General features: G+C 39.4%; 1 protein-coding gene across 3 annotated transcripts in view; it reads left to right on the top strand.

The window, feature by feature from the left end:
• CELF2 (CUGBP, Elav-like family member 2) overlaps positions 1 to 21823 on the top strand; it is a 549582-nt gene that overhangs the window by 166168 nt on the left and 361591 nt on the right. The window contains exon 1 of one of the 3 annotated variants that reach the window (XM_017740364.1): positions 3861 to 4382. The exons of 1 other annotated variant lie outside the window; for it this stretch is intronic. In XM_017740364.1, the coding sequence (XP_017595853.1) occupies positions 4330 to 4382 (53 nt within the window). In that variant the 5' untranslated portion in view covers positions 3861 to 4329. Of the gene's footprint in view, positions 1 to 3860; positions 4383 to 21823 lie in introns of those variants that run through there. One more of the 3 variants, XM_017740366.1, reaches the window with a different exon arrangement.

The raw sequence follows: 21823 nt of genomic DNA, 5'->3' as shown, positions 1-21823 counted from the left end.
GCTTGTAAAGCACTGGAATGCATTTTCAATTAGTCACTCCATTGCTTAAAAGTCGAGGCATCAGGGACTAGGAGGAGAGGCAGGGGGGATGGCAAGGCTGATGGGGAGGGACAGCATGAGACAGTCTGGAGAAGAGCCTTTATCAGCCCCCAACAGCAGCCCTGAAGTTGGAGGCCACTCTTTAACAGCTCAGCTTTTGTTTAACAGCAGGCTCCCCAGGCAGAGTAAGGTTTTCCTGGTAAAAGACCAAGATTTCTTTCAAATAACTTAATATTGCTTTGTATGAAAGAGCAATGGAAAATATATATTGGGAAGATGCTAGGAGGTTATTTATTTCTCTATTGTCTGATAACCAGGCTGCTGGGCACCTTGACTAAAAGGTTGTGCTCTGGCAGACCTTCCTTGGCTCCCAAAATATTTTGAGTGAGATAACACCCTTGAAAGAAGATTAAATAACAAACCCAAACTGCTTACTATACTTGGTTTATTATCCTGCCCAACACCATGAAGTTCTCGGTCCAATAGGATTCTGTTAAAGAAAGAGCTGGGAGGAAAAAAAAATCTCATGACATAAAATCATCTTTCTAATGCTCAGTAGCCATAACTGCTTTTGCTTTCTTAAATGCTTTGTCCTGTATTTGACCTTCAAATGTTTGTAGCTAGCTGATCTGGAACTTTTTTGACTCCACAGCTGTCTAAACTAAGGATGATGACATTGCTTAGAGATCCTTTTGTGTATGTGTGTATACAGGAATGCTGTTTTCAAAAGTATATATATATATTTACTTTAACATGACTCAAAATCTTGGAAAGCTTGTACTTCTTTATCATATTAACTGAGAACTGATAAGTCCTCTCTGGGGGAATGTGTTATGGCATGAAAGACCCAAATTACAGAATAGGCTGGATTTCAGCAGGTAGAGAAAATTTTTGGAGTTGTTGGCTTCTGGCTAACTGTAATAAATTTGCTTAAGTAATATTTCACAGATGTGCTGGCGGTTTCCTGGCAAATAAGCTGAAGATCATAGGAAATCTCTTAAGGCATAAAAATAAAAGTTTTGAAGATAAAGCCCTCAGCCCTAACAGAAAAAACATTTAGCTAAAATCTGGGCTGGAGTCTGCTATCCAAGCACAAGACTTAAAGTTTACAGTGAGTTTCTGTTTCTGTTTTATTTGTTTTCTCCTACTATAGCTACATGCTGTATGAAACACGTGAGGCTGTTTTGGAAAATCCATTGCCTGTCGCAAGTTCCTCTGTGCTAAACTTGATCTTGTAGTTTTATTTTTGGAAGGCTTATAGTTGCTGTCCTCAGTGTTGTAGGAAAAGCTGACAAAATGCCAGCAAGGTCCTGCAAAATGGAGACATGGCTTTCGTTCCAGACACAAAAATTTAAGATGAAAAAATATTAACAAACACAATAAGTGCAAAAGGGAAAGGAATAAGTATATTTACTCCGACAGGATAGTTTTCATGTGGCTGTGTTGGTGGAAATAATGGAGCACTTTCTGTGGGAAGACAGTGAAAAATGTATCTATGGAAAGTATAAGTTGTACTTGTTAGAGATTAAATTCTCGAAATAGACATAGTTTGTGGAATTTTGGGATGAACAGAGTAAGAGACACTGAGCATCTTGCGTATAAAGAGTGAGGTATAAAGACAGAGCATCTGCCTCTTTCTCACCTTGACCTGCAACAGTGGAGGGACAGGATGTGACAAGGACACAAACTTGGCTTGTCAGTGTGACAGGAGAGGTCAGGGTGTTTTGATTTTTGTTTTCCTTGCAGGCTAAGCTTGAAGCCTTTCTTAATTAGTGCCTGGTCATCAGTATGTTTGCACAATATGAAATATTCAATGAGAAGTTTATGTGGGAAAATAGGTGAATGTAGCTCTAAAACCAGCAAATGGCGATGGGGTAGAGAGGAAAGAGAAAAGGCAGTGTGCTGCAAGCACTGATGCCCTCCCCAGCCTCAAATGAGGGATTAACATCTGTAACAGTGGTTTACAAACTTTTGGGAGGGAAAAAAAAAAAAAAATCTCTTCTTATTTTCTTTCCATGCTAAAAAACATGAAAGTTTCCTCAGTTCCACAAAGAAACAACTGGATTTAATTTTCCATTACAAACATCTTGCCCACCTCCTGTACTTAAATAAATAGAGGGCCCAAAGTTTCCAGAGTAGGATACAAGCCTTATCTCTGCAGAATTGCTCGGAGACATGTGTGTATCAGGTGAGAAACACCCTGTGCCCCACTGGTATTAAGAGGGAGGTGGAACATCTGTAACCCCCAGCTGTCCTCCACCTTCCTGCCCCAGATCTGCACCTGCAATCTCACCATCAGCTGACTCTGATGTGTTTGTCCTCGATACACCCCTCTGAGACAAAGTAAAACTGCTGGAAGCATTGCCTAGGGGGGGATGTAAAATTCCGAAGTCTGAACTTGAGGCCTGACTTGATAAACTGATCAACTGATAGGGCCTCTCATGCTGAGCCAGGAGCTTCACCTGGCTGAGGCAGGGAGGGAGGCAGGAGATGACTCAGTGTTTCTCCTAAATGAGGGGTCAGTGATGCTCTGGCCTTTGAGTAAAGAAGGCATTTTGTGTCTGGGTAATTTAAAACTGGTTGCTTCTGTCTGACAGGCAGCTGGCTGCTGTCTGGCAGGCAAAATGGTCACATTCTCTTTTTTTGGGTGGTGGGAAGCCTCAGTGTCACCTTCTGGCCAGGGCAAGACTGTGGGGCCTTTGTGAAGCCAGCAAGGGGGGGGTTCAAACCCAGCCTACAGCATACCAGGGAGCCTGAAATGGTTTAGGCGCAACTTCACTTTTATCTCACCAAAGAAGGAGGCAGTTGAAGATTTTAAACTTTATTATGTCTTCTAATACTCCTTATGATCTTTCCGTGAGCATGTCCCACATGACCAGTCTCCCAAATCTCTATGTGACCACCTATTACTGCTTTTAACAAACAAGGGCTGATCTTAACTTTTTTTTTTTTTTTTCTTTTTTTTTTTTTTTTTTGGAGAGAGAGAGAACTGGTGGCAGAGGGAAACTAGGAGCATATGCCTGTGATATAAATATCAAAGTGGAAGTATCTGCCAACTGGGGTAGTTCGGTTCTGACTGAACACTTCATAAGGTACTGTTTTTCTTTTTCCCCCAAAGAATTTTAATTCGGGAATTTCCAGAAATCCTAATGAATTGGTGGAGCTCAAGGAGAGGTACAGTCATTTGCAGGATGAATGGAAAAGATTTAGAAGGGAAACAAATGCAAGAGAAATATTTAAATAGAGGGAAATCAATGTCAAAAGTGTTACAGAAACACAAAAGAAGCCAATAAACTCAATTTTCCTAAGCAAATACACACTATCAGCAGTTACACAACTTTTCAAATCACCATAGTAATCAGAAAGATGCTTTATCATTTATTTTTTAAGTAGCAAAAAAAAGAAATTTATTTAATGGAACTATAGAGGCACCTTCTCCCCTTTCAAACATCCAAAGGGTTACATCTGGCTTTGCATGATTAGACTTTTTATTATTCCACCATAATAGCAGTCTTGCTTTAGATCAGTGTATTTCAGGCACAGCTTCTGTGTTTAAGTCTATCAACTCTAATAGATTTAAAGAACAGAGGGGGGGAAAAAAATTATTCTGTATTCTAAAGGTTGTGAACTGTTTTTAATGCATGTGTCTGTTTCTCCATATGGGGGTGAGGGACAAGGGGAGGAGGGAAGGGTGGGAGAGGAGTTGCATTAGAAAGTCCCTCCTTTAAAAGTGTCAAACTCCAACCTGCACAGAACAGGGAAAGGGAGACCACCAACAACCCTCAGAAAATAATATAAAAACAAACCTCAGAGGTAGAAGAAAATACCCAAAAGGAGAAGACTGCAGCTTGCAGTAATCTGTAAATGATTGCTGGCAAAGACTGGAGGCTTCGAGCTTGAGCTGTGTTTGTTCCAAAAGAAAGCCAAGAAGGACGGTGTTAATAAAGAGAGATTTAACTGAGGGCTGTGCTTGGAATAAAGTGGACTACAAAAAGGTCAAATTTGATCAGTTGGAGCAGATTACAAGGGCTTTAAAAGGTAGTGGTGAAGAAATGAAACTGGGACTGTGAAGCAATATAGCACAAGATTGATTTTGGGGGTGGAGAGAAGCTGGGACAAGTGCTTATCAGCTTGAGAAGGAGGAAGAGCTGTGCTGGGTTTGTTGTCATTCCCACACTGAGTAGAGTACTTGCTGCTTTTGTGGTTAGCCTTCCCTGCTGTGGTTTTTCTTCTTTTTTATTTTTTTTTTTTTGTTTTTAATATACGTATTTTATTATTGTTATTACTACAATGGTGTCTATAATCTCTGACTTGGATCCTCTGAAGAGCTGGAAAGTTTTAAGGTAGGCCTATATTTTCTTCTGTTTGGTGCAGGCATTTTGGGTTTAGCCCTAAATTAACTGGAGCTTGAGTTGTACTCGTAATGTGAGACTTGGGCTTAAGTAAGAAAGGAGTTTCTGGTAATTAGACCCATTTAAGATACAGCAAAACCTTTGAATAGATGTTTAGAGAGACCCGAGAGAGAATTTTTAAATATACTTCTCAGTGTTACAGTGCAGTGAGCAATTCTTTGTTTTTAAATTTCTTTTTAAGGAGAGACTGCTCTGTAAATTCAAGCTAATAGTAAAGGCTCACACCAGTTGCAACTGCAGCATTAACTCTCTGCTTATCTTGCTGTGCTCTGCATGGAAATGAATGGGAAACTCCAGAGAAGCAAAAACCAACAGCATGAAAGTTGATCAAGAAGTGGAAAATAGTCTTGGGGGAAGGAAGGGGGACTAAAGTGCTTGTTTCAGGTTGTTGCTGAAACTTCCACACTTTGTTGCCTTTCTTAAGGCATGTGTTTGGCACTTAAAAGCTGCAACTTTTTTATCTTCAGCACCAATGTTTGGGTTTCTTTAATTTGCATAGTGATAAACAGTAATTTGAACTGCTAAAAAATTATAAGGGGGGAAAAAAATATCCCCATTAATTCTTGCTACAGATATTGAAGATCCACGGTGTTAAATGTCTGTGTTTAATGCTGCTGTCAGTGCCTGGTTTTGCTTTATTGAGAATCCAGACATATAAAAGTTTGCAGATGGTTTGCAGAAACTTCACCAAGACATTGGAAACATCTGGGAGTGTAGATGGCAAAATTATAAAATCACTTAAATATAAAGTTGTGTAGATACCCCTCAGCTTTTTTGCAAAACATGAAGCTGCACCTAATAATTTTTTTGAGCAAATTACAAGGACTGGGGGCTATGAATTGTGATATTATTATGCTATATATGTAATAATAATATTTTAAAGTATACTTTAGCTTATTGATACAATTTTTTAAAGAACTTATTTTGTTCTGAACTGAAAGAGGAAAAACAACATTTCAGAGTCAAAATATAAAGTCTACTTACATGACTAAGGCTTTTTTCCTCACTGAACTTTCTATTTTAGGAGTTTAAAATTCTCTGACCATTTTCTGAGCCTCTGTGTAGGTCTGTGGACTGAGACTCTCTCTCCTTGCCGGTGGTATGAGACTTGGCACAGCAGGCTTATTGCAAGTTTATTTTATTTTATTCTTCAAGTCGTTTGGGACTGTCAGCACAGAATGATGAGTTCCTATTTAACTCCAAAATCCCGTGTGGATGTTTGCTCAAACGCAGGGCTGTGAGGGATGGAGGAGAGCAGGGCTGGGAGGGGCATCTGGGCTGGGTGCTCACCCTGCACTGGACCAGAGCCAGGGTGGCTTTTGTGACTCACCACCAACGAATGCCACTGAAGTGCTTTTGCAGAGTCCCATTTGTGTTGCCTTACAGCGTGTGTGCTCCAGAAGAGCTATTCTAGGAATTATTTTAAGTTTTATCTAGCTCTGTGAGACTATTTCTGATTGCTCTGCAAGACAGATCAGGTGATGCCAGGTATGTGCTGAGTTGAAAGATGACACAGAGGACATGAAAGTCAAGAAGATTTAAGGAGGAGACAATGTTGCCCTCTCGAAGAATCCTGTTTTCTTTAAAAATCCATTTTTTACATGCCTGTAAAAGAAATATCTCCCTGGCACTTCTTCCCTACAGCATGCCTGAAGTTTCCCAACTTTGAGTGTGAATGTGGAGATTGCAGCTGTATGGACACAGAGTCGGTCAAAGATGTGATTAAGTCTGGACATTTCTGTGTAGTTTCTGTGTATGATTAGAACAGCAGCTCTGCACAGATGTGACATTGTGCAGCTCCACTGCAAGATGCAGAAGGTTAAGAGGTGGGAAAAGGCAATATGTAATATGAGCAGAATGATCACTGAACAAAAAAAAAAAAAGAGGTAGAAGTCATCACACAGCTCTTACGGCTTGTGACTTATTAAACTGCAATGCCACTTCTACCTTTTCTTATAAATTTTAGTTCCTCTTCTGTGGGCCAATTTCCAACCTGTTTGACGCCTCTGAAGCTCCTGGTTTTAGTGTGTCCCCAAAGAATCCTGGAGCTAATATTTATAAGAAATAGAGGAATGTTTCTGTGTGTTTCTTTTAGGTCACAAACCAATTTTTTCAGACTCAAATGAATTGATGCAGCAAATGCCACCACTAGCTCTAAACTAGTGTCCTATACTGGTAAATCCTCATTTTTGTTTACTTTCTGCACCCTCATAATTTATTCTGTGACTCCATCACAGTTTGAGGCCTGATTAGCTGGGAAAAGACTGAGGGATGAAGATCCTGTGGAGGCAGCAGGTGGGAATATTTACATTGGGACTTAATAATTCCTGGGGCTCAGAGCAGCCTTGGTGCTGGTTAACCCTATGTCAGCTGAGCTCTGGCTCCTCTGCCCTGCTCCCCAAACCCTCAGGGAGCACATCCCTTGACCTGTGAATAAAGGTAATAATGAAGGGAAAGGTCCAATATAACAACAGACAAGGTTGTGGCTGGTGGTGAAGCCTAAAAGGAGGGAGGGGTGGTTTTGGAGCATGACAGGGGATTTTGCTGGACTTCACCCAGCTGAGCTGGGAGAGCTAGCAGAGGTATTAAATAAATGCCAATATGATGTGTGTATATATAATATTACATCAGGCCTCCCTCATTGGTTGTGTCTGTCTGGAGCAGGACAGTGAGAGCTGCAATAGTTTCTGGTAAGTCTCCGCTTCCTCTGGGTGCAAGAGCCCTAAACACAGTTTAATGTGCATTTTTTTTCACTGGATTTATTCAGAGTGGTCTGAGTACCAAAGTTACTGGAAAGTGAACACATGGATTTTTTTTTTTTACCATCTTTAAAATGAGATGGGAGTTGGGATCAAGACCTCCTAGAGCATAAGAGAGACCAAAATCAGCTGCCTTGATTCCAGAAAATCTCTAATCCCTGTTTAGAATTTCTGGGATGTGGTTTTGTTCCTATATGTGACAGGGACAATGGTTTCTGGAGCATCCTGTGCTCTGGGCCCCTACAGCAGCAAAAGCAGAGCAGTAGCCTGGCAAGGACAGCCACAAAAAGGAGGAAAAAAAATTAATTCCTCAAGGCCACATGTCCTCTGTTGCTTTTCTGCCTTAATTTGGCTCCAACAAGGCTAAAGTCAGCACTATAAATCACATAAGTTACCTATGCAGGGAAGACCTTGTGCCCCTTTTGCATTCCTGTCTGAAGAAATATGTGACCTTTCTATGGCACATCGCTAGGAAAAAAAATTAAAAGTCAGTTTTAACTTGACTTTGCAACCTCAAGGTGAAATCCAAGGAAAGAGTAGGAGTTTTTACTCAGAGGAGTGGTCAGCCCCCAGACTGGGAAACAGGGAACCTTAGTGTCTGCTCTGCATGCAGATGACTGGAATTTCACAAGTCCTATTGAACCAGCCCGTCCAACTTGGCTGGTGGAGTTGGGAACATCTTGTTTGCAACACGTCATTGTGTCAGGCGGATGTACCAATTCAAATGTTCTCTCCAAAATGTCTTTTTCCACCACACACACCATCCAAACAGCCTGTTAATGGTTGGGTTTTTCAGGAAAAAAAAAAAAAAATTGTTTTTCATGCTTGGCAAATCAGCCCAGAAGGAGCAATTTCAGCTGTGTTGGTGTGTGCATTATGAGCTGTTTTGGGCAAATAGTCCTATCCCTACATCCACCCCTGTGATTGCCTGGGAATTGAGGTGGGTTAAATAGCTTCAAAATGTTCAAACTGGGAAAGGGGGGAGGAAAGTAGGCACAACAGCTCAAATTTGGCCGTGGGCACAGAACAATAAATTGAGCAAAGCTTAAGATAAGGCATTCTGTATTCAGTATCTGAACAGACCAGTTCATGCATGGACCCCCAACACATAACTGCTCAAAAAAAGGACTAAAAAGAAAAAAAGAAAATATTTCACTTGAGCTTTACGCTGAGGACCTGGACAATATTCTCTTCAGCCAGTACTCAAAAAACAAAAGGAAACAAGCCCCGAAAGTTTGGCCCTGGGATACAATGCTGGACTCCATCGCCACCATGAAATACAGAAAATGGAATCTCAGATGTCAGTGGAGAATACAAATTCCCTCCTAATTGCCACAATATGCTTGGTTTAAAAAAAAAAAAAAGCGTGGAAGGAGGGTGTGTGTATCTTGTAATAACTAAAAACACATTTGAGAAATGGTTTTCCAGTTTACTAATCCAAAAATGCAGATGGTGTCAGAGATGGCATTGAAAGGAGTGTTAGTGCGGGTTACACACGTCCCAAGTCATGACACAGATGAGAATCACCAGGGGGATGCTGGCTGTTGCCAAGCTCTGATAAGCTAAATATGAGCAGCAAAACATAGTGTGGATTCTTCTGCTTTCAGTTTGAATGTGTAACTCTACAATCATTCAAGTGAATAATACGGGGATGAAAAATTAGGGCCAGCTGTATTGAAGTATGAATTTTTAAATTTTTTTTCATGTTTTTTTTATTTGTGCTTCCATTGCACTTTGTAGAGGACAATATGGGCAGCTTTTCTTTGGTTTTTTGTTAGGTTTTTTTTTTTTTTTCTCTTAAAAAGGCAGGATCTATGGGATGATGCAAGTAAAGAAAACAGAAACCAGCAGATTAGGATGTAACACATTCCTGCATCTATTGCTGATGGCTGAGAAAGTCATGCAGTCCTCCTCTAAGCCTGTGCAGATTTATTCTTTCATCTTTATTTTCCCCTGATTAAAATTCACTATCACTCCTTTCATAAGAGGTTATTCTCCACCGTTTTGCTAAAAACAATCCACTTTTCATATCAAGCCTGTGTACAAGCTCATTACATCTTGTTCATTTGGACATGAGTTGTTAAATCTTCCAGGTGCTTTATGGGGGATTTAAACATCCAATTCAAGTGAATGATCTCTCACAAAAAGGTTTACTTACTACTGCTGCCACATTCCTTTGCCTAATTATTTGAATTGCCCTAACCCCTAGAACCTGAACCAGCAGCACAGCTGTCTAGCCAGCATCTGTGACAGTGAGGTGTAGTAACACTCTACCAGCCACCAGTGATCTGCAGTTCAGGGACTTGTGCCAGCAGTTATGGCTTTTCCTTGATGGTTGCTTCCTCCATGAATTGATCTGACTGGCTTTACAGTTTTAACTTTGAGTCCAGACATCTTACAACAAAGAAATTCTGTGGTTTGGCTCACCAATTACAGCTGCTAACAAAGAAATGCACTGGAAGGGCTCTTTTGCACGTAAATTTGTCTTGCATATGTGTTTTGGGACACATGGAAAGTGTTTGGAGTGGATTCCCTGCTAAGACCTTGAGCCACTGACTTCAGGTTCCCTCCTTGTGACAGGAGATGGAGGTTTTGTTGTTTATTCACCTATTATACCCAAGAATTTTGTTCCTGACTGGTGATTACTCACATCCAATTACATGGGTGCACATGTTGCAGGATGCAGGTAAAAGCAGAATCATCCTTTCCTGCACACAGTACTTAATGATGCTGACTTTCATCTACAATTTCATCATCTTCATCTCTTAAATCAGTGGCAGTCCTAATGTACTCCTCCAGATCTTTCCTAAACCACCCATTCAAATTTCAAGCTTTGTCTAGTTCTGCACTTGGTGGAACCGATATAAGGAGGAAGTTGCCTGTACACAGGAAAGGTAACTGGGCAGTGGCAGCCTTACACTGTCCTTGAGAGATGAGGTTATAATTTCATTCTTTTTCCAGGCTTTCTGTGTTAGTTTGGAAGTGTTAGTTAATCTCTGTGTGCCCCAGTTCCCAGAGGTAAAATGGACCTGTTAATATCTGTCTTATTTACTTTGGCTGTAAGATTTTCACGGCTATAGAGATGTACAGCTCTGTCCTATAAAACTCACAGCACTGGGGGCTCAGCCTTGGGGCTGGGCATTTCATCACCTGCCCTCATAACAATAATTTATTTAACAGAAAATAGAATTTAATTCTTTTGAGGGTGCCTAATTCCTTGCTTGTTTACTAAAACCCTTTCTTCATTATTTCTGCCTTTGCAAGACAGCACCAAGGAAGAGCCGCACAAATTCCTTGTGCTCATCAGCTTTTTTTCCAGGGAGTTGTTAGGCTTTGGTTTTTTGAAGAGAGATTCATTAAAGATCTCTTGTACTCCTGATAGTCTCAAGATGCTGTACCGAGGAGGGAGAAAAAGAAAGTGAAACCAGAGAGATTTGTAGTCTTTGTTACTAAGATTTTCCATTGCTTGACCTGTGTAAGAGATTAATTTCTTATCTCTTAGGAAAATACTCTAACTATTCCCTTTGGGTGTTGTCTGGTGGGTATCAGTGTCTCCCAACAAACTTGTTCAGACTTCAGGTGCTCTAATACTCCTGAAAAATGCTCTGTGGCACTAAAAAGCCCCTTATCATAACCTAAGTGTTACCATCCAACCTTTTTTATATGAGCAGCTGAACGTGCTTCTACTGATTATACTCTAATTTTCCTTAATTAAAAAAACTCCAAACTTAATCTCATATTAATCACATTTTTATATCATTTTGTCAGATTTTTTTTGTGTGTGTTTCCTCATGTTTCATCACAAGTGAAAGAAATTCTTCTTTTTTTTCTTCATCTGCATAAGCCCGTGCATTCCTTGAGGATAGAAGAATGATGTGATTATTCATTGTAGGACACTTGTTCTTGAATCAATCCCAAACTGGTATTAGTGGACCACTTTGTTACTGAACACCTGTTGACTTGCAGACACTGAGTTTTCTGTTGCAGTTCATTTGTTTTTTACAACTGAGTTTTAAAAGTTAAGATTTTTCTAAAGGTAGAAATATTGGGAGGCTCCAGTGATTATCACAGTTGTACTCTCTCTTTTGTGGAATGGATGGATTTCAGATTATTGGAAAATTTTTCATGTCAGTCGTGCTGGATTTTTTTCCTTCTTCTTCAGATATCAAGTTAAATTGCCTGTAGCCAGTTATCTCCTAGAAACATGGTGTATAGATAATTTTTATCTGTTAAAGAATTAATGTACTTGTTCGGGTAATTTTGCAATACTCTTCGGTAGTAGAAGACTGATTTTCAGTTTAACATACGTGAATGGCTGAGTACATTTATGTATTAAATTAGTAGATTAATGGAACCAGGATTTAGTTGGGGTTGAAAATTTTGGTATGACTTTTGAGTGATTAAACATATTCCACCCAAGGATTTGTAAGATACTATGGAAAGATTTAAAGGGGAGAGAGGTTAGGATTTTTTCCTTTAGTTTTAAGATTCTGAGTTTTGTATTGGATTCTTGGTTTCTGGGTCCCAAAGACAAGAGTAACGTTATAGAAAGGACTTAAATGAGCCTTTGAAGCTGTGGACATTTCAGTTCTGAAAAATATGTGGAGTTAATAACTTTTCCCCACAAAGAATAGGCTATAAATCCACAATTTAATTAATCTCCACGTGTCACCCGAGCACTACTACCCGTTCCACTAATCCTGAACTAGGAGGCACCGGCAGATCTCAAGCTGAGACTACCTAATTTTGCAAATAGTAACTAAAATCACCTTCAAGCATTTGGGGATGAATTTGATAACTTGATCTCTTAGGCTGTAATTAATCTTTGTTTTAAGCAAGCGAGGGGTTACTGCATATTAATCAGAGGTGGTTTCTACTTACTGTGAGATTTGCAAAAATTTCCATGCAACTTATTTGAAGTACTGGGTCCATGATCCCTGTTAGGTATTTGAACCTTAATTTTTATGTGCCCTGTCATTAGAGGTGCTGGGACTGTTGGCTAACTTGGCACATCAGCTGGACATCCTTTCTGCCCTGGTTTGGTCTTGGGGAAGAACTTCAGTGCTTCTGGCACTGCAGAGACTGGTGGAGGTCTCTGTAGCCCTTGGACTTCCTCCTTGTTGGAAGAACTGATCTTCCAAGAGTTGCGAAATGTTGTTGACTGGGGTCAGGTTTCGGCTGGAGATGCCAAAATAAAGGATTTATGTAGCCTGGGAAGAATTACAGGCTTGGAAGGGGGAGGTAGATATTAAAGGTCTCAACAGGGTGATGGGGAGAAAAGCGTTTAAATGCTGATGTAAACTTTCATTGACTCCAAGAGGAATTAACTGGCAGGGTCTTTTATGAGACTTTTGGGGTTAGATTTCCAGCTGACTCAAACTGACAAAGCTCCATTGAGCAAGATCTACTGACAGAGTAACTGGGAGTTGGAGCCCATGTGTTTTTCAGGAGACCTAAAATCTTTCTTTTTATACATAACGTTTCTGAATCTAATAGAATCAAAAAAAGTCTTGGTCAAAGTACATAAAGTTTCTGAATCTAATAGAAGAAAAAAAAGTCTTGGTCAAAGTACTTACTGTGTTGATTAATTCCAGCCTGTGTTTTTGATGCCCAGTTTTACTCTATCAGAAGCCTGGACTCTAATAAGCTCTTGGGAAAAAGGTTACATTAAGTTTTAATTTTCTAGTTATTTTTTCCTGTGTTTAAAAGAAACAGATTACCCAACTCTTTGCTCTTTAGTTAGCCTTCAAGTAGACTAATAAACTTACCATAATCTATTAACAAACTTAGACCTGTGACATCATAGGCTGCAGAGAAGCTGAATAAACTAACTACATAAGTTGCATATGAACTTTAAATCATTGGGAAGCAGTGATAGGAGAAACCAGGTTTGCTGTATTGTATTTTCTTTGCTACCTATTTGAGCTGAATGTTTCCTGATTTTTGTAAATGTGGTGGGGATGGGAGGGTTTGGGTTTGGTTTTGGGGGTTTTTTGGTTGCTGGTTTTTGGGGTTTTTTTTTCTCATTCCAGCACAAGCTGTTTGCATTTTTAACCCAGAACGACGCGATTCATACATCTAGCTCTGGGACTTTTCCTAACTGAGTTTAGATCTCCCTGATGTTCACTGAGAGTCACAGCTACATCTATGGGCAGCAAGTTGCTCTGGTTAGCATGAGATTCATTAAAATCTGTGGTTAGTGAGAGCTTACATAGGGCATGCAGTTATAATAAGTGTAATTGCAGAGTCCTGGTGCAAGATGCCTCAAAACTGGCTAGATCACTATTTCATGTGGACTTTGTGGTCTCCTCTTTCATCTTTGCTCTCAAATGTTTTCATAAGAAGAATTTAAAAGCAGTTTCAGTTCTTCATACCCAAGAGAAAAAGCAAGTTACTCACAAGATGTCCCCTAACTTAAAAGTACCTTCTTTAGCAGTAGTTTCTATAGTAAACAACAATCTGAATTTTTCTACCTGAGTCTGGGATGCAGTTATTGTAGTTTACATCCTTTCTTCTTCATCGTATCTGCGGGTACTGTTCAACCAGGCGCAGCAGAGTGTCCAGGAACAGAAATAGGAAACTATTCTTGCCATGACAAAATAGCCCAAAAAAAAATCTGATCTGCCTCAAAGAAAATTTTGTTGTTCACATTTGTGTGGTTGAATACAGGTAAAAAGAAGAATGAGCATGGATGAAGCCACAGGTCCCATTCCAGGAGGCATAACTCTGTCCTATTCACAGGCACATGAGAAATTACCTTGGCTAGAATTATGTTTGCTGCAATTACAGATATTTACTGGGCATTCATCGTAGCAGAAAAGTGCTAGGAAAAGACCTCGGTTAATTTCCAGAGGGGGGAAAAAAAACAAAAAACCAAATCAATCAAGCAAACAAAAAAAATCCAAAAAAACCCCAAAACATAATAGTCACTGTTCAAGTGAAATAAAGTGCCTTAAAACAAAATGCCCTTTAACGTACCGAAACCCAGCTTGAATGTACTGTGTACCTGTATTAATCTGACTGTACAAATTTTTGCTTTGTTTTCCCATTAATGTCTCTGCAAGTTATTACAAGGTTGATTGTACATCCTTTATGGGCAATTCACGTGGTGGATTAAATTTAAGCAGTTATTATGAAAATACAGTCTGTAACAACAGGGGGAAAATAAACTGTGTTGATGCAGATGAGCCATGTATACCATGAGCTTGGGATTCGAACGTGAATGGGGTCCAGGCTGTTGGGGTCCAGGCTGCAACATCACAAAACATGACAGTCTGGAGGAAAGAACAAGTTCTGCATTTATTCTTGTCTTCCCCCCATTTTTTCTTGTAATATACACCAGCAGCCAGACCACACAGGAAGTTTGCACAAATCTATGTGGTGAAAGTGGGATGGGGAAGCAGAACGAGATCTGCAGCAAAGGGTTGTGCATGTTTTATTTCTCCAGCAGCTGGAAGCTTAGTGTGGCACTATGGAATAAAATCAGCTTTGCAGGGAGGAAGCTGTATAATCAGTATGTATGACAGGCCCTTAAGATGTGATGATCTGGAACAGAGCAGTTACCTATATATGGTATCTTTGTATCGCCTTGGTAGGCGCTGCCAATTTTGAATTGTTTCAGGAAGATGGTAAAAAATGTGCTTGAACCAAGGGGTTCAAGCAGGAGTTAGCAAACACTTTCAGAGCCAGGAGGGCTCTCTTCTGGGGAGTGTTTAATTACAGAAGCAAAGAGTTGCACAGAATAGACGGCACTTCTCAGAAATGGTGACTTAAGGCTTCTGAACTTTTTCATAACACAAAGGAGAAACAAAAATCCTGTGAAAGATTTAAAACCAATAACCCACATGGCAATTAGCTCACAGGTGACTGTGCCAGTAGATACTCTGAAGGCCAAATCCTTAGAATTGGAAAAACATGTATTTTTAAGGGTGATGAGAACATCTACAATCAGATAGGATTAAAATGGGGAAGGATACGAGTCCTCATGTTTTGGCCAACTACTGTCTGAGGTCAAGGAGAATCTTTCCTTATTTGGCAACATATCACTATCCGTGGAGGTTCTTGTACCTCTTAGGGATGGAAGGTCACATAAAACAAACTCCTGTCTGATCCAATGAGACAATTGCTGTGTTATACAAGAGCGTTAAAATCCTACTCATTGAATTTTCCTTCCTACTACTGAATTCTAACAACATTTACTTTATTGATGCAATGCGTGAAAAAAAGAAAGAGCAAACCTTTCAAGCCTTATGTTACTAAAGAATGCAGGTTTTTTATAGCAGCATTGTATACAGTATCTTAACCACTTTTTGGACCAATTTGTTGCAAGGGGTAATTTTGCATTGAATTAAAACAACTATCCATCACCATTTGAACTTTTTGTACTCTCAGATAGGTAAATTGTACACTTTAGCAGGTCAGCATGTATTCTGACATTGCTGTGGGAAGGATTTGCATAAGGAAAGTGTGGACTTCCCTCCCTCCCCCTTCCCATGATAAAAATTTCCATACACAATAGCTGTACTGCCACATGTCATGGGGACATTGTGTAAATTACAGAGTTACAAATTTGTCAGCCTAACCAAATGTCTGAAGGAATAATGTCATATTAGTTATATTTCAGCTGTAAGCCTGGTCTGTTTTAACCTTGATTTGTGTGGCAGTTAGCCATACCAACAGCTTGTGCATGGCTGATTATAAACAACTTTATTTTAATGTAACAAGATTCTCATTTAATTCCTGGAAGCTTGATGCAATGGTGATCAAAGTTAAATGCAGACCTCTCTCTGAGGTAAAGGATTACATTAGGCTGACCAGAAAATACAGGGTCCTGAAGATTTCAAGATCACAAAATCTTTGGTAGGTTGTAATTCAAATTTTTTGAAGTTGGATAGTGGACTTAAAATATTGTGCATTATGTGCACAGAGAGCCTTGATATAATTTGGATATAGTTTTGGTTTTAATTTTGTTCCATTTTTGTGTGGAAGGACCTGTATGTGCAACCAAGGTTTATTCATTTAATATTGCAAGTTATTTTTTCTCTACATTATTTTTACACATTAGGGATGAAACATTTATTCTGGAAGAGCTGAAGCCCTTGAAATTGTTTTCTTTTTCTGGGGATAGTGAGTGTATCTTGGTTGGATCCTGTCATGCTGAATCAGATGCAGATTTATATTTGGTGGGGCCAGGGGGGGGTTCTGCTTTGGGATTTTTTGCTATTTCTGGTGGTCGCAGTGTTAGGGTTGTTTTGTGGTGCTTTTTTTTTTTTTTTTCCCCTTTCCATTATTTTTATTTTCTTTATCTTTTTGATTATTTCATTTGCTTTAGCATGGGTTTTATTTTGGGGTTTTTCAGGGGGAGGGGAGTGGCTCTGATTTTGGGTGTTTTTTGGAGAACTGGGGGATAACTTGTTGATATTATAGAGGGTTAAAAGTGTCCTTGTTGAAGCAGTGTGCCTGAGAGGTTTTCTGTCTTTACTTGACTGCCTATTTTCAGGAGGCTTAAGACAATTTAGTACTTTTGAGATTACCATCTCCTTGCCAGGCATCTCAGAAGCTGAACAAGAAGTTCAAAAAACATGAGAGGGATTAAGCTGACATTCATATGTGACTATATTTACACATCTGATTTCTAAACAGGGTGGAAAGGGACTATGGTGTTCATTTTATTTTGAAATCAGAATAGTCAACCTAAATCCGTAAATGTCAAATTTGAGGGGTCAAATCAAAACCTGAGTTGAACCTTTGAGTGGCTCTTAAGCTTGTGGTGAACTGAATCAAATTGCAGGAATGATTCTTAACTCAATTGCTCCTTTAAACTCCTGCTGTTTGCAGCTTTCCCTTCCTTCTTCAAAAATAGCTGATTTCCCCCTTTCCCTCCTGTGGAAAAAGTACATCTTTTAACTTCAAACAGAATCAAAACTTTTTTTACATAAATATGGTTGGTAAAGTTTAGAAAAAATTGGGGCTTACTATTTTTCTTCTTCCCCTCAAATCTTCATTCATTATTATGATTCTTGTTTGTTTGAGAGAGCAATAATATAAATGGTGAAATTCAATTTTCTGTGCAGTGTTGTCTGTGGTAGGAGGAGGTGGGAAACAGCAGTAACAGCCTAAGGTCCTACATTATATGTTTGATACTTGTGTCACAGAGCAATATGGTGTTACCCATTATCCTGGTGTTGGGAAATCTTTAGGAGTACAGATAATGAATCCTGTGCTGTCAGTTTTCATCATTAAAACTTTCTGTGGCTCTAAGAAAAATGATTAAGTGATTGGGGATCTGTGGTCTGTAAATACACAAGGAAAAGGCACACATGCTCATGTGCACACAAAGACACATAAAGTCAACAAGCTTTTTTTCAATCAAAAGGCAAAAATGCAGAAATTTGCTAATATGTTCCTTTAAAATATATATAAAATCATATTATGGAGCTTTCTTTACCTCTAAGATTATTGCATAACCTTAAAACCTGCGTTGAGGCCTTTTTTTTTTTTTTGTGGTTGTCAGTCCATGAGTTTTTGAAACAGGAATGACACAAATATTTCTGACTTTGCAGGGATAGAGAAACTACTCTTCTAAAATCCACGTCAGCTTCTGACCAAACTTTCACTTCTGCTTCAGCTGTGATGTCTTTTCCTCACTCTGGGCTACCTGTAATATTAATGTTTCCTGATTCCGAATGGGAAGTATCAGTCCTGTTTCTGGGCCAAATTTTCATGATCCTTTCAAATGTGTACTATAGAAACCAAATAAAACTCCTGCCCAACACCCACAGAAGAAATCAGCCTGCAAAGGTTTCTGACAGTGTCCTCCAGGCAAAGATTTGAAATCATTTAAAATAGTTTAACTCTAGTTCCTTTGTATTCTTATGTTCATGGTTTGCTGTTTTAAAGACCTGTTATTTTTAAGACTCCATACCAGTGTTAATCAATCTTAGCTGCATGTCTCCAGATTATGTATGAAGACAACATATTTATGCTTTTATTTGTCAAAGAAAGCTCTATGCCAAACCAAGGTCTTAATAATCAGGCAGTGCTTGGGTGGGGATTTTTTTTGTTTAGCTGTGTTTGTCCTGGAGATTGTTGGGCTGAAGTATTTGTTTAAAAGAAACAAAATGAAAATGAGGGTCTGTAGCCAAGTTTTCGAATGATCCTCTTGCTCACTGGCACTCACTGAGACAGGAAAAGTGATGGCTAGTGATTCAAAAATACTTCATGCTCTCAGTTTTGGCATTTGAGCTCCTAAGAGAGTCTGGTCTTTTTCCTGCATCCTGAGATTAGCCGAAGTACTGGTTTAGCGGGGGTTTTTTTACGATCTGCGCAGTCCAAACTTACAACATTGTTTGGGACATTTTTAAGACTTTTTCTGCTAAGGCATCTCCTTCGAGACGTTGGCCACCTTTAACTGTTTTTGACTTCAAAGAATGTTGATGATTGAGTTTCACATAGGCATATCATACCAGAAACAGCCTTCAGCCTGGGGAGGTACACTTTCATTAGGTTATGAACCTCTCCTGACATTTCTTCTCTGTGAATCTCTGTTGTTTCTAATCTTGTGTTTAACTTTCTTGCGAACTTTGGTTTGGCAGAGGAATATATTTGCTTGTTTGGGGCAGGCTGTGTTTTACTGCTTTGCTTGAATTTCATAGTGTTCTCCAAAACCACAGTGACTTACTTGGGAATCTTGCCAGTGTTTTAGACTTCAAATACTGATAGTAAGATTTGTCTGCTCATTTGAGGCTTACATAAAGCTAAAGCTAATATTTGTGGGCATGATTAAATGTGTTTTGTATTTTGGAGGGGAGGGATGTATCTAGCTTATGAGTTATGCTTGCTGCCTTGTGGGGATTCTTATGAAATGTAGCAGCAGCTCAACAGGTTATCTAGCAGAGGGAGAGTTAATACATAGTGCTGATGCTCATAAATCAGGAGATTAATGCCTGCCTTACACCTCTTAATAAAAACATCGGAGAACAACAATCTTATCAACACACGAGTAATCTGTAAACAAGTGTTATAGTCAAATACAAACAGATTTTTATCATTATCCTGCTCCAAACCGTGTGACTTTGCAGTGAAGTATTTGCAGGAGATGAGTTAATACATGTCTAACAACAGTTGCAGCCAAAAAAAAAAAATCATTAATGCTAACATGAGCAAGATAATTGGGATATGTGGGGGAGTGAATGTCCAGATTTGAACTTTTGAACTGCCAAGCATTAAAGTCTGTTGCTTTCTCTCAGCAACTGCTACAGGCTGGCTGTAAATTTTTGTGAACACCCAGACTTAAGGAAAAAGTGGAATGTGCTAAATCTTCCAATTAATAGAGATGGCTCTGATGCATCAATTAGCAAGCTGATCACTTCTTGTCCTTCTGCACATAAACTGTTTTCACAGAATCACAGAATGGTTTGGGTTGGAAGGGACCTTAAAACTCAACCAGTTCCAGCCCCCCTGCCATAAGCAGGGACACCTTCCACTGGACCAGGTTTCTCAGAGACCCACTGAAAATGAGACATTTGTGGCCTCCAGAAGGGAGGCTGAAAAGATGTGTTTCTAGAAAGAAATGATCTTGAAGAAGAGGAGGAGAAAAAGAAGGCTTAGAAAGAAGAAGGCAAAGAGGAAAGATCTGAGAATTGAAACAAGTCCTGGAGGACTTCCTGAGGACAATAAGCAGAGGTAAATGTTGGGGAATGCCTGGAGACCTCAGCTGGTGATGCCCAAGATGAGTAACAGTGAGTGCTGGCGCAGAATGGACCAGCACAACCTCTGACTCATGCCAGGGGTGCGAAGATCTTGTGAATGCAGCCTGAGTGTAGTATGTGAGGTGTAAAGGAAGGTAAAACTGAATTTCCTTCCTGTCTAAATAACTCCTTGCACTTCTGTGAATGGTCTGCTGAAACATGAGCAGATATTCAAGCACACATACATAAATAAATGTAAGGACACTCCTTAGGTGGGGGTATGCAGCACTTGCCAAAGCACAAATAAATTCTGGCTCCTAGATTTAAACATGTCATGGATACACATGCATGCACCTGATGTACAGGCTCAAAGATGATGTGGGATTACAGTACTTCCATAAATGCTATTTACAGTAGGCTGTGGGACTGAAAGCAGCAATGTAATTATATGTATTTTCCAGAGGAGATGGCTGTCTTTTCAATGCCAGCCCACGTCTAAAAAGCACAAATAAGCTTGAAACACTTGGAATTAAATGGTACTCTGTGAAGAGTAGGTAGGATTCATTACACACATTTCTAATTAGGTCTTAGAACAGAAATGATTTTATATGGTATTAAATAACATATTTTGCTTTGAACTCTCAAACCTCACTCTAATCACCTTCCAGCTTTCTTGGGTACTCTTGGGTACAAACTAAACCCTTCTCTTTTCCTCAAATAATCTATCAAGGGTTGTTAACTGAGGGAAGAGAGTCCTCAGAGAAGCAAGTCAGTGACATAATTGGTTTCCCCTCAAAAATGTGTATGAATGAAGATAGTTGCAGCTGTTAGCGAGTACAGAGACAAACTTTCCATGCTTTAAGTCTTTTGATAAGTATTTGTGTGTGCATTTTGCAGTTAACCCATTTTAAGGAAAAAAAAACCCAATAAATTGCATATCTCTACTTCCTAAAAAGTGAACTCTTATTAAAAGTAAAGGAAATTATAAACTTTTTTAAATCACTTAACTTTGCACATGAAAGACTTAGAAAAGTAGCTGTAAAACCCTGGTCAGTATCTTGAAGCTGGAATAAAGGATGACGGGTGCAAGGAAGTTTCTACATAAAGGTAATAAATCATTTTCCACCTGATTTTTCAGGGCTTTGAAACTCCTCCTAGCATAGGTCCTTCTCCTCCAGCAGGTTCTCCTTATAGCCTTTATCATTGATCATTTGGGAAGCTAGACTGGAAGTCTCTCTTCTCCTGCCCTCACCTCTTCACCACCCTTAGTCCATCTTCTTCTCCAAACATTAATTTAAATTTATGTTAAATCACAAATCTGGGCAGGATGCATATGGCAGACCCCTAAGTATGGTCCTGTAGGGTGGCTTGGTTGTGTAGTAGCTGTATTAGCCCATCAAGCAGGGGAAAATAACCTTGTATAGACAGTTTAGGCCCTGAGAAGAACCAGTTAATCTCAAGTCATACATGTGGAGCTCGCAAGCTAAAATATAAAAGGGAAAGTCAAAAATCGTTACAGCTTCAGATCATCTGTAGTTAAATTTCAGTGCTGACTGAGACACCGAACTTTCAAAGTAAAACTTTCATTAAAAGCAGGCCAGCATCAGCTCTGAGCTCACTAAACTAGGTTAGACTTTGAAAAACACATAAATATGTCTGTCTAACAACAAAAACCTTTTAAATTAGGTCAAGTGAAGCTACTCTGTAACCGCAGTCGTGGCTCCAATGCAATATTAGTTCAGGTTGTTTTATCTTTATGAGAGTCTCTATATTAGATATTTGTACTCATGTAATTATTGGTCAAATGCCTGACTGCAATTTCTTTCTGTCAAATGAAGACATGAACACAAGAAGAGTTTCATTTACATGGCTCATTTGTGTGTGTTTTGTGTGATTTACAGTGATTTTTAGAGGGCTGCCTGAG

Source organism: Corvus brachyrhynchos, unplaced genomic scaffold (assembly GCF_000691975.1).
Source record: "Corvus brachyrhynchos isolate BGI_N302 unplaced genomic scaffold, ASM69197v1 scaffold307, whole genome shotgun sequence".
NCBI classification, from domain to species: Eukaryota; Metazoa; Chordata; class Aves; order Passeriformes; family Corvidae; genus Corvus; species Corvus brachyrhynchos.
The sequence above is the reverse complement of the archived record's forward strand: the minus strand, read 5'-3'. Positions and strand labels throughout refer to the sequence as shown.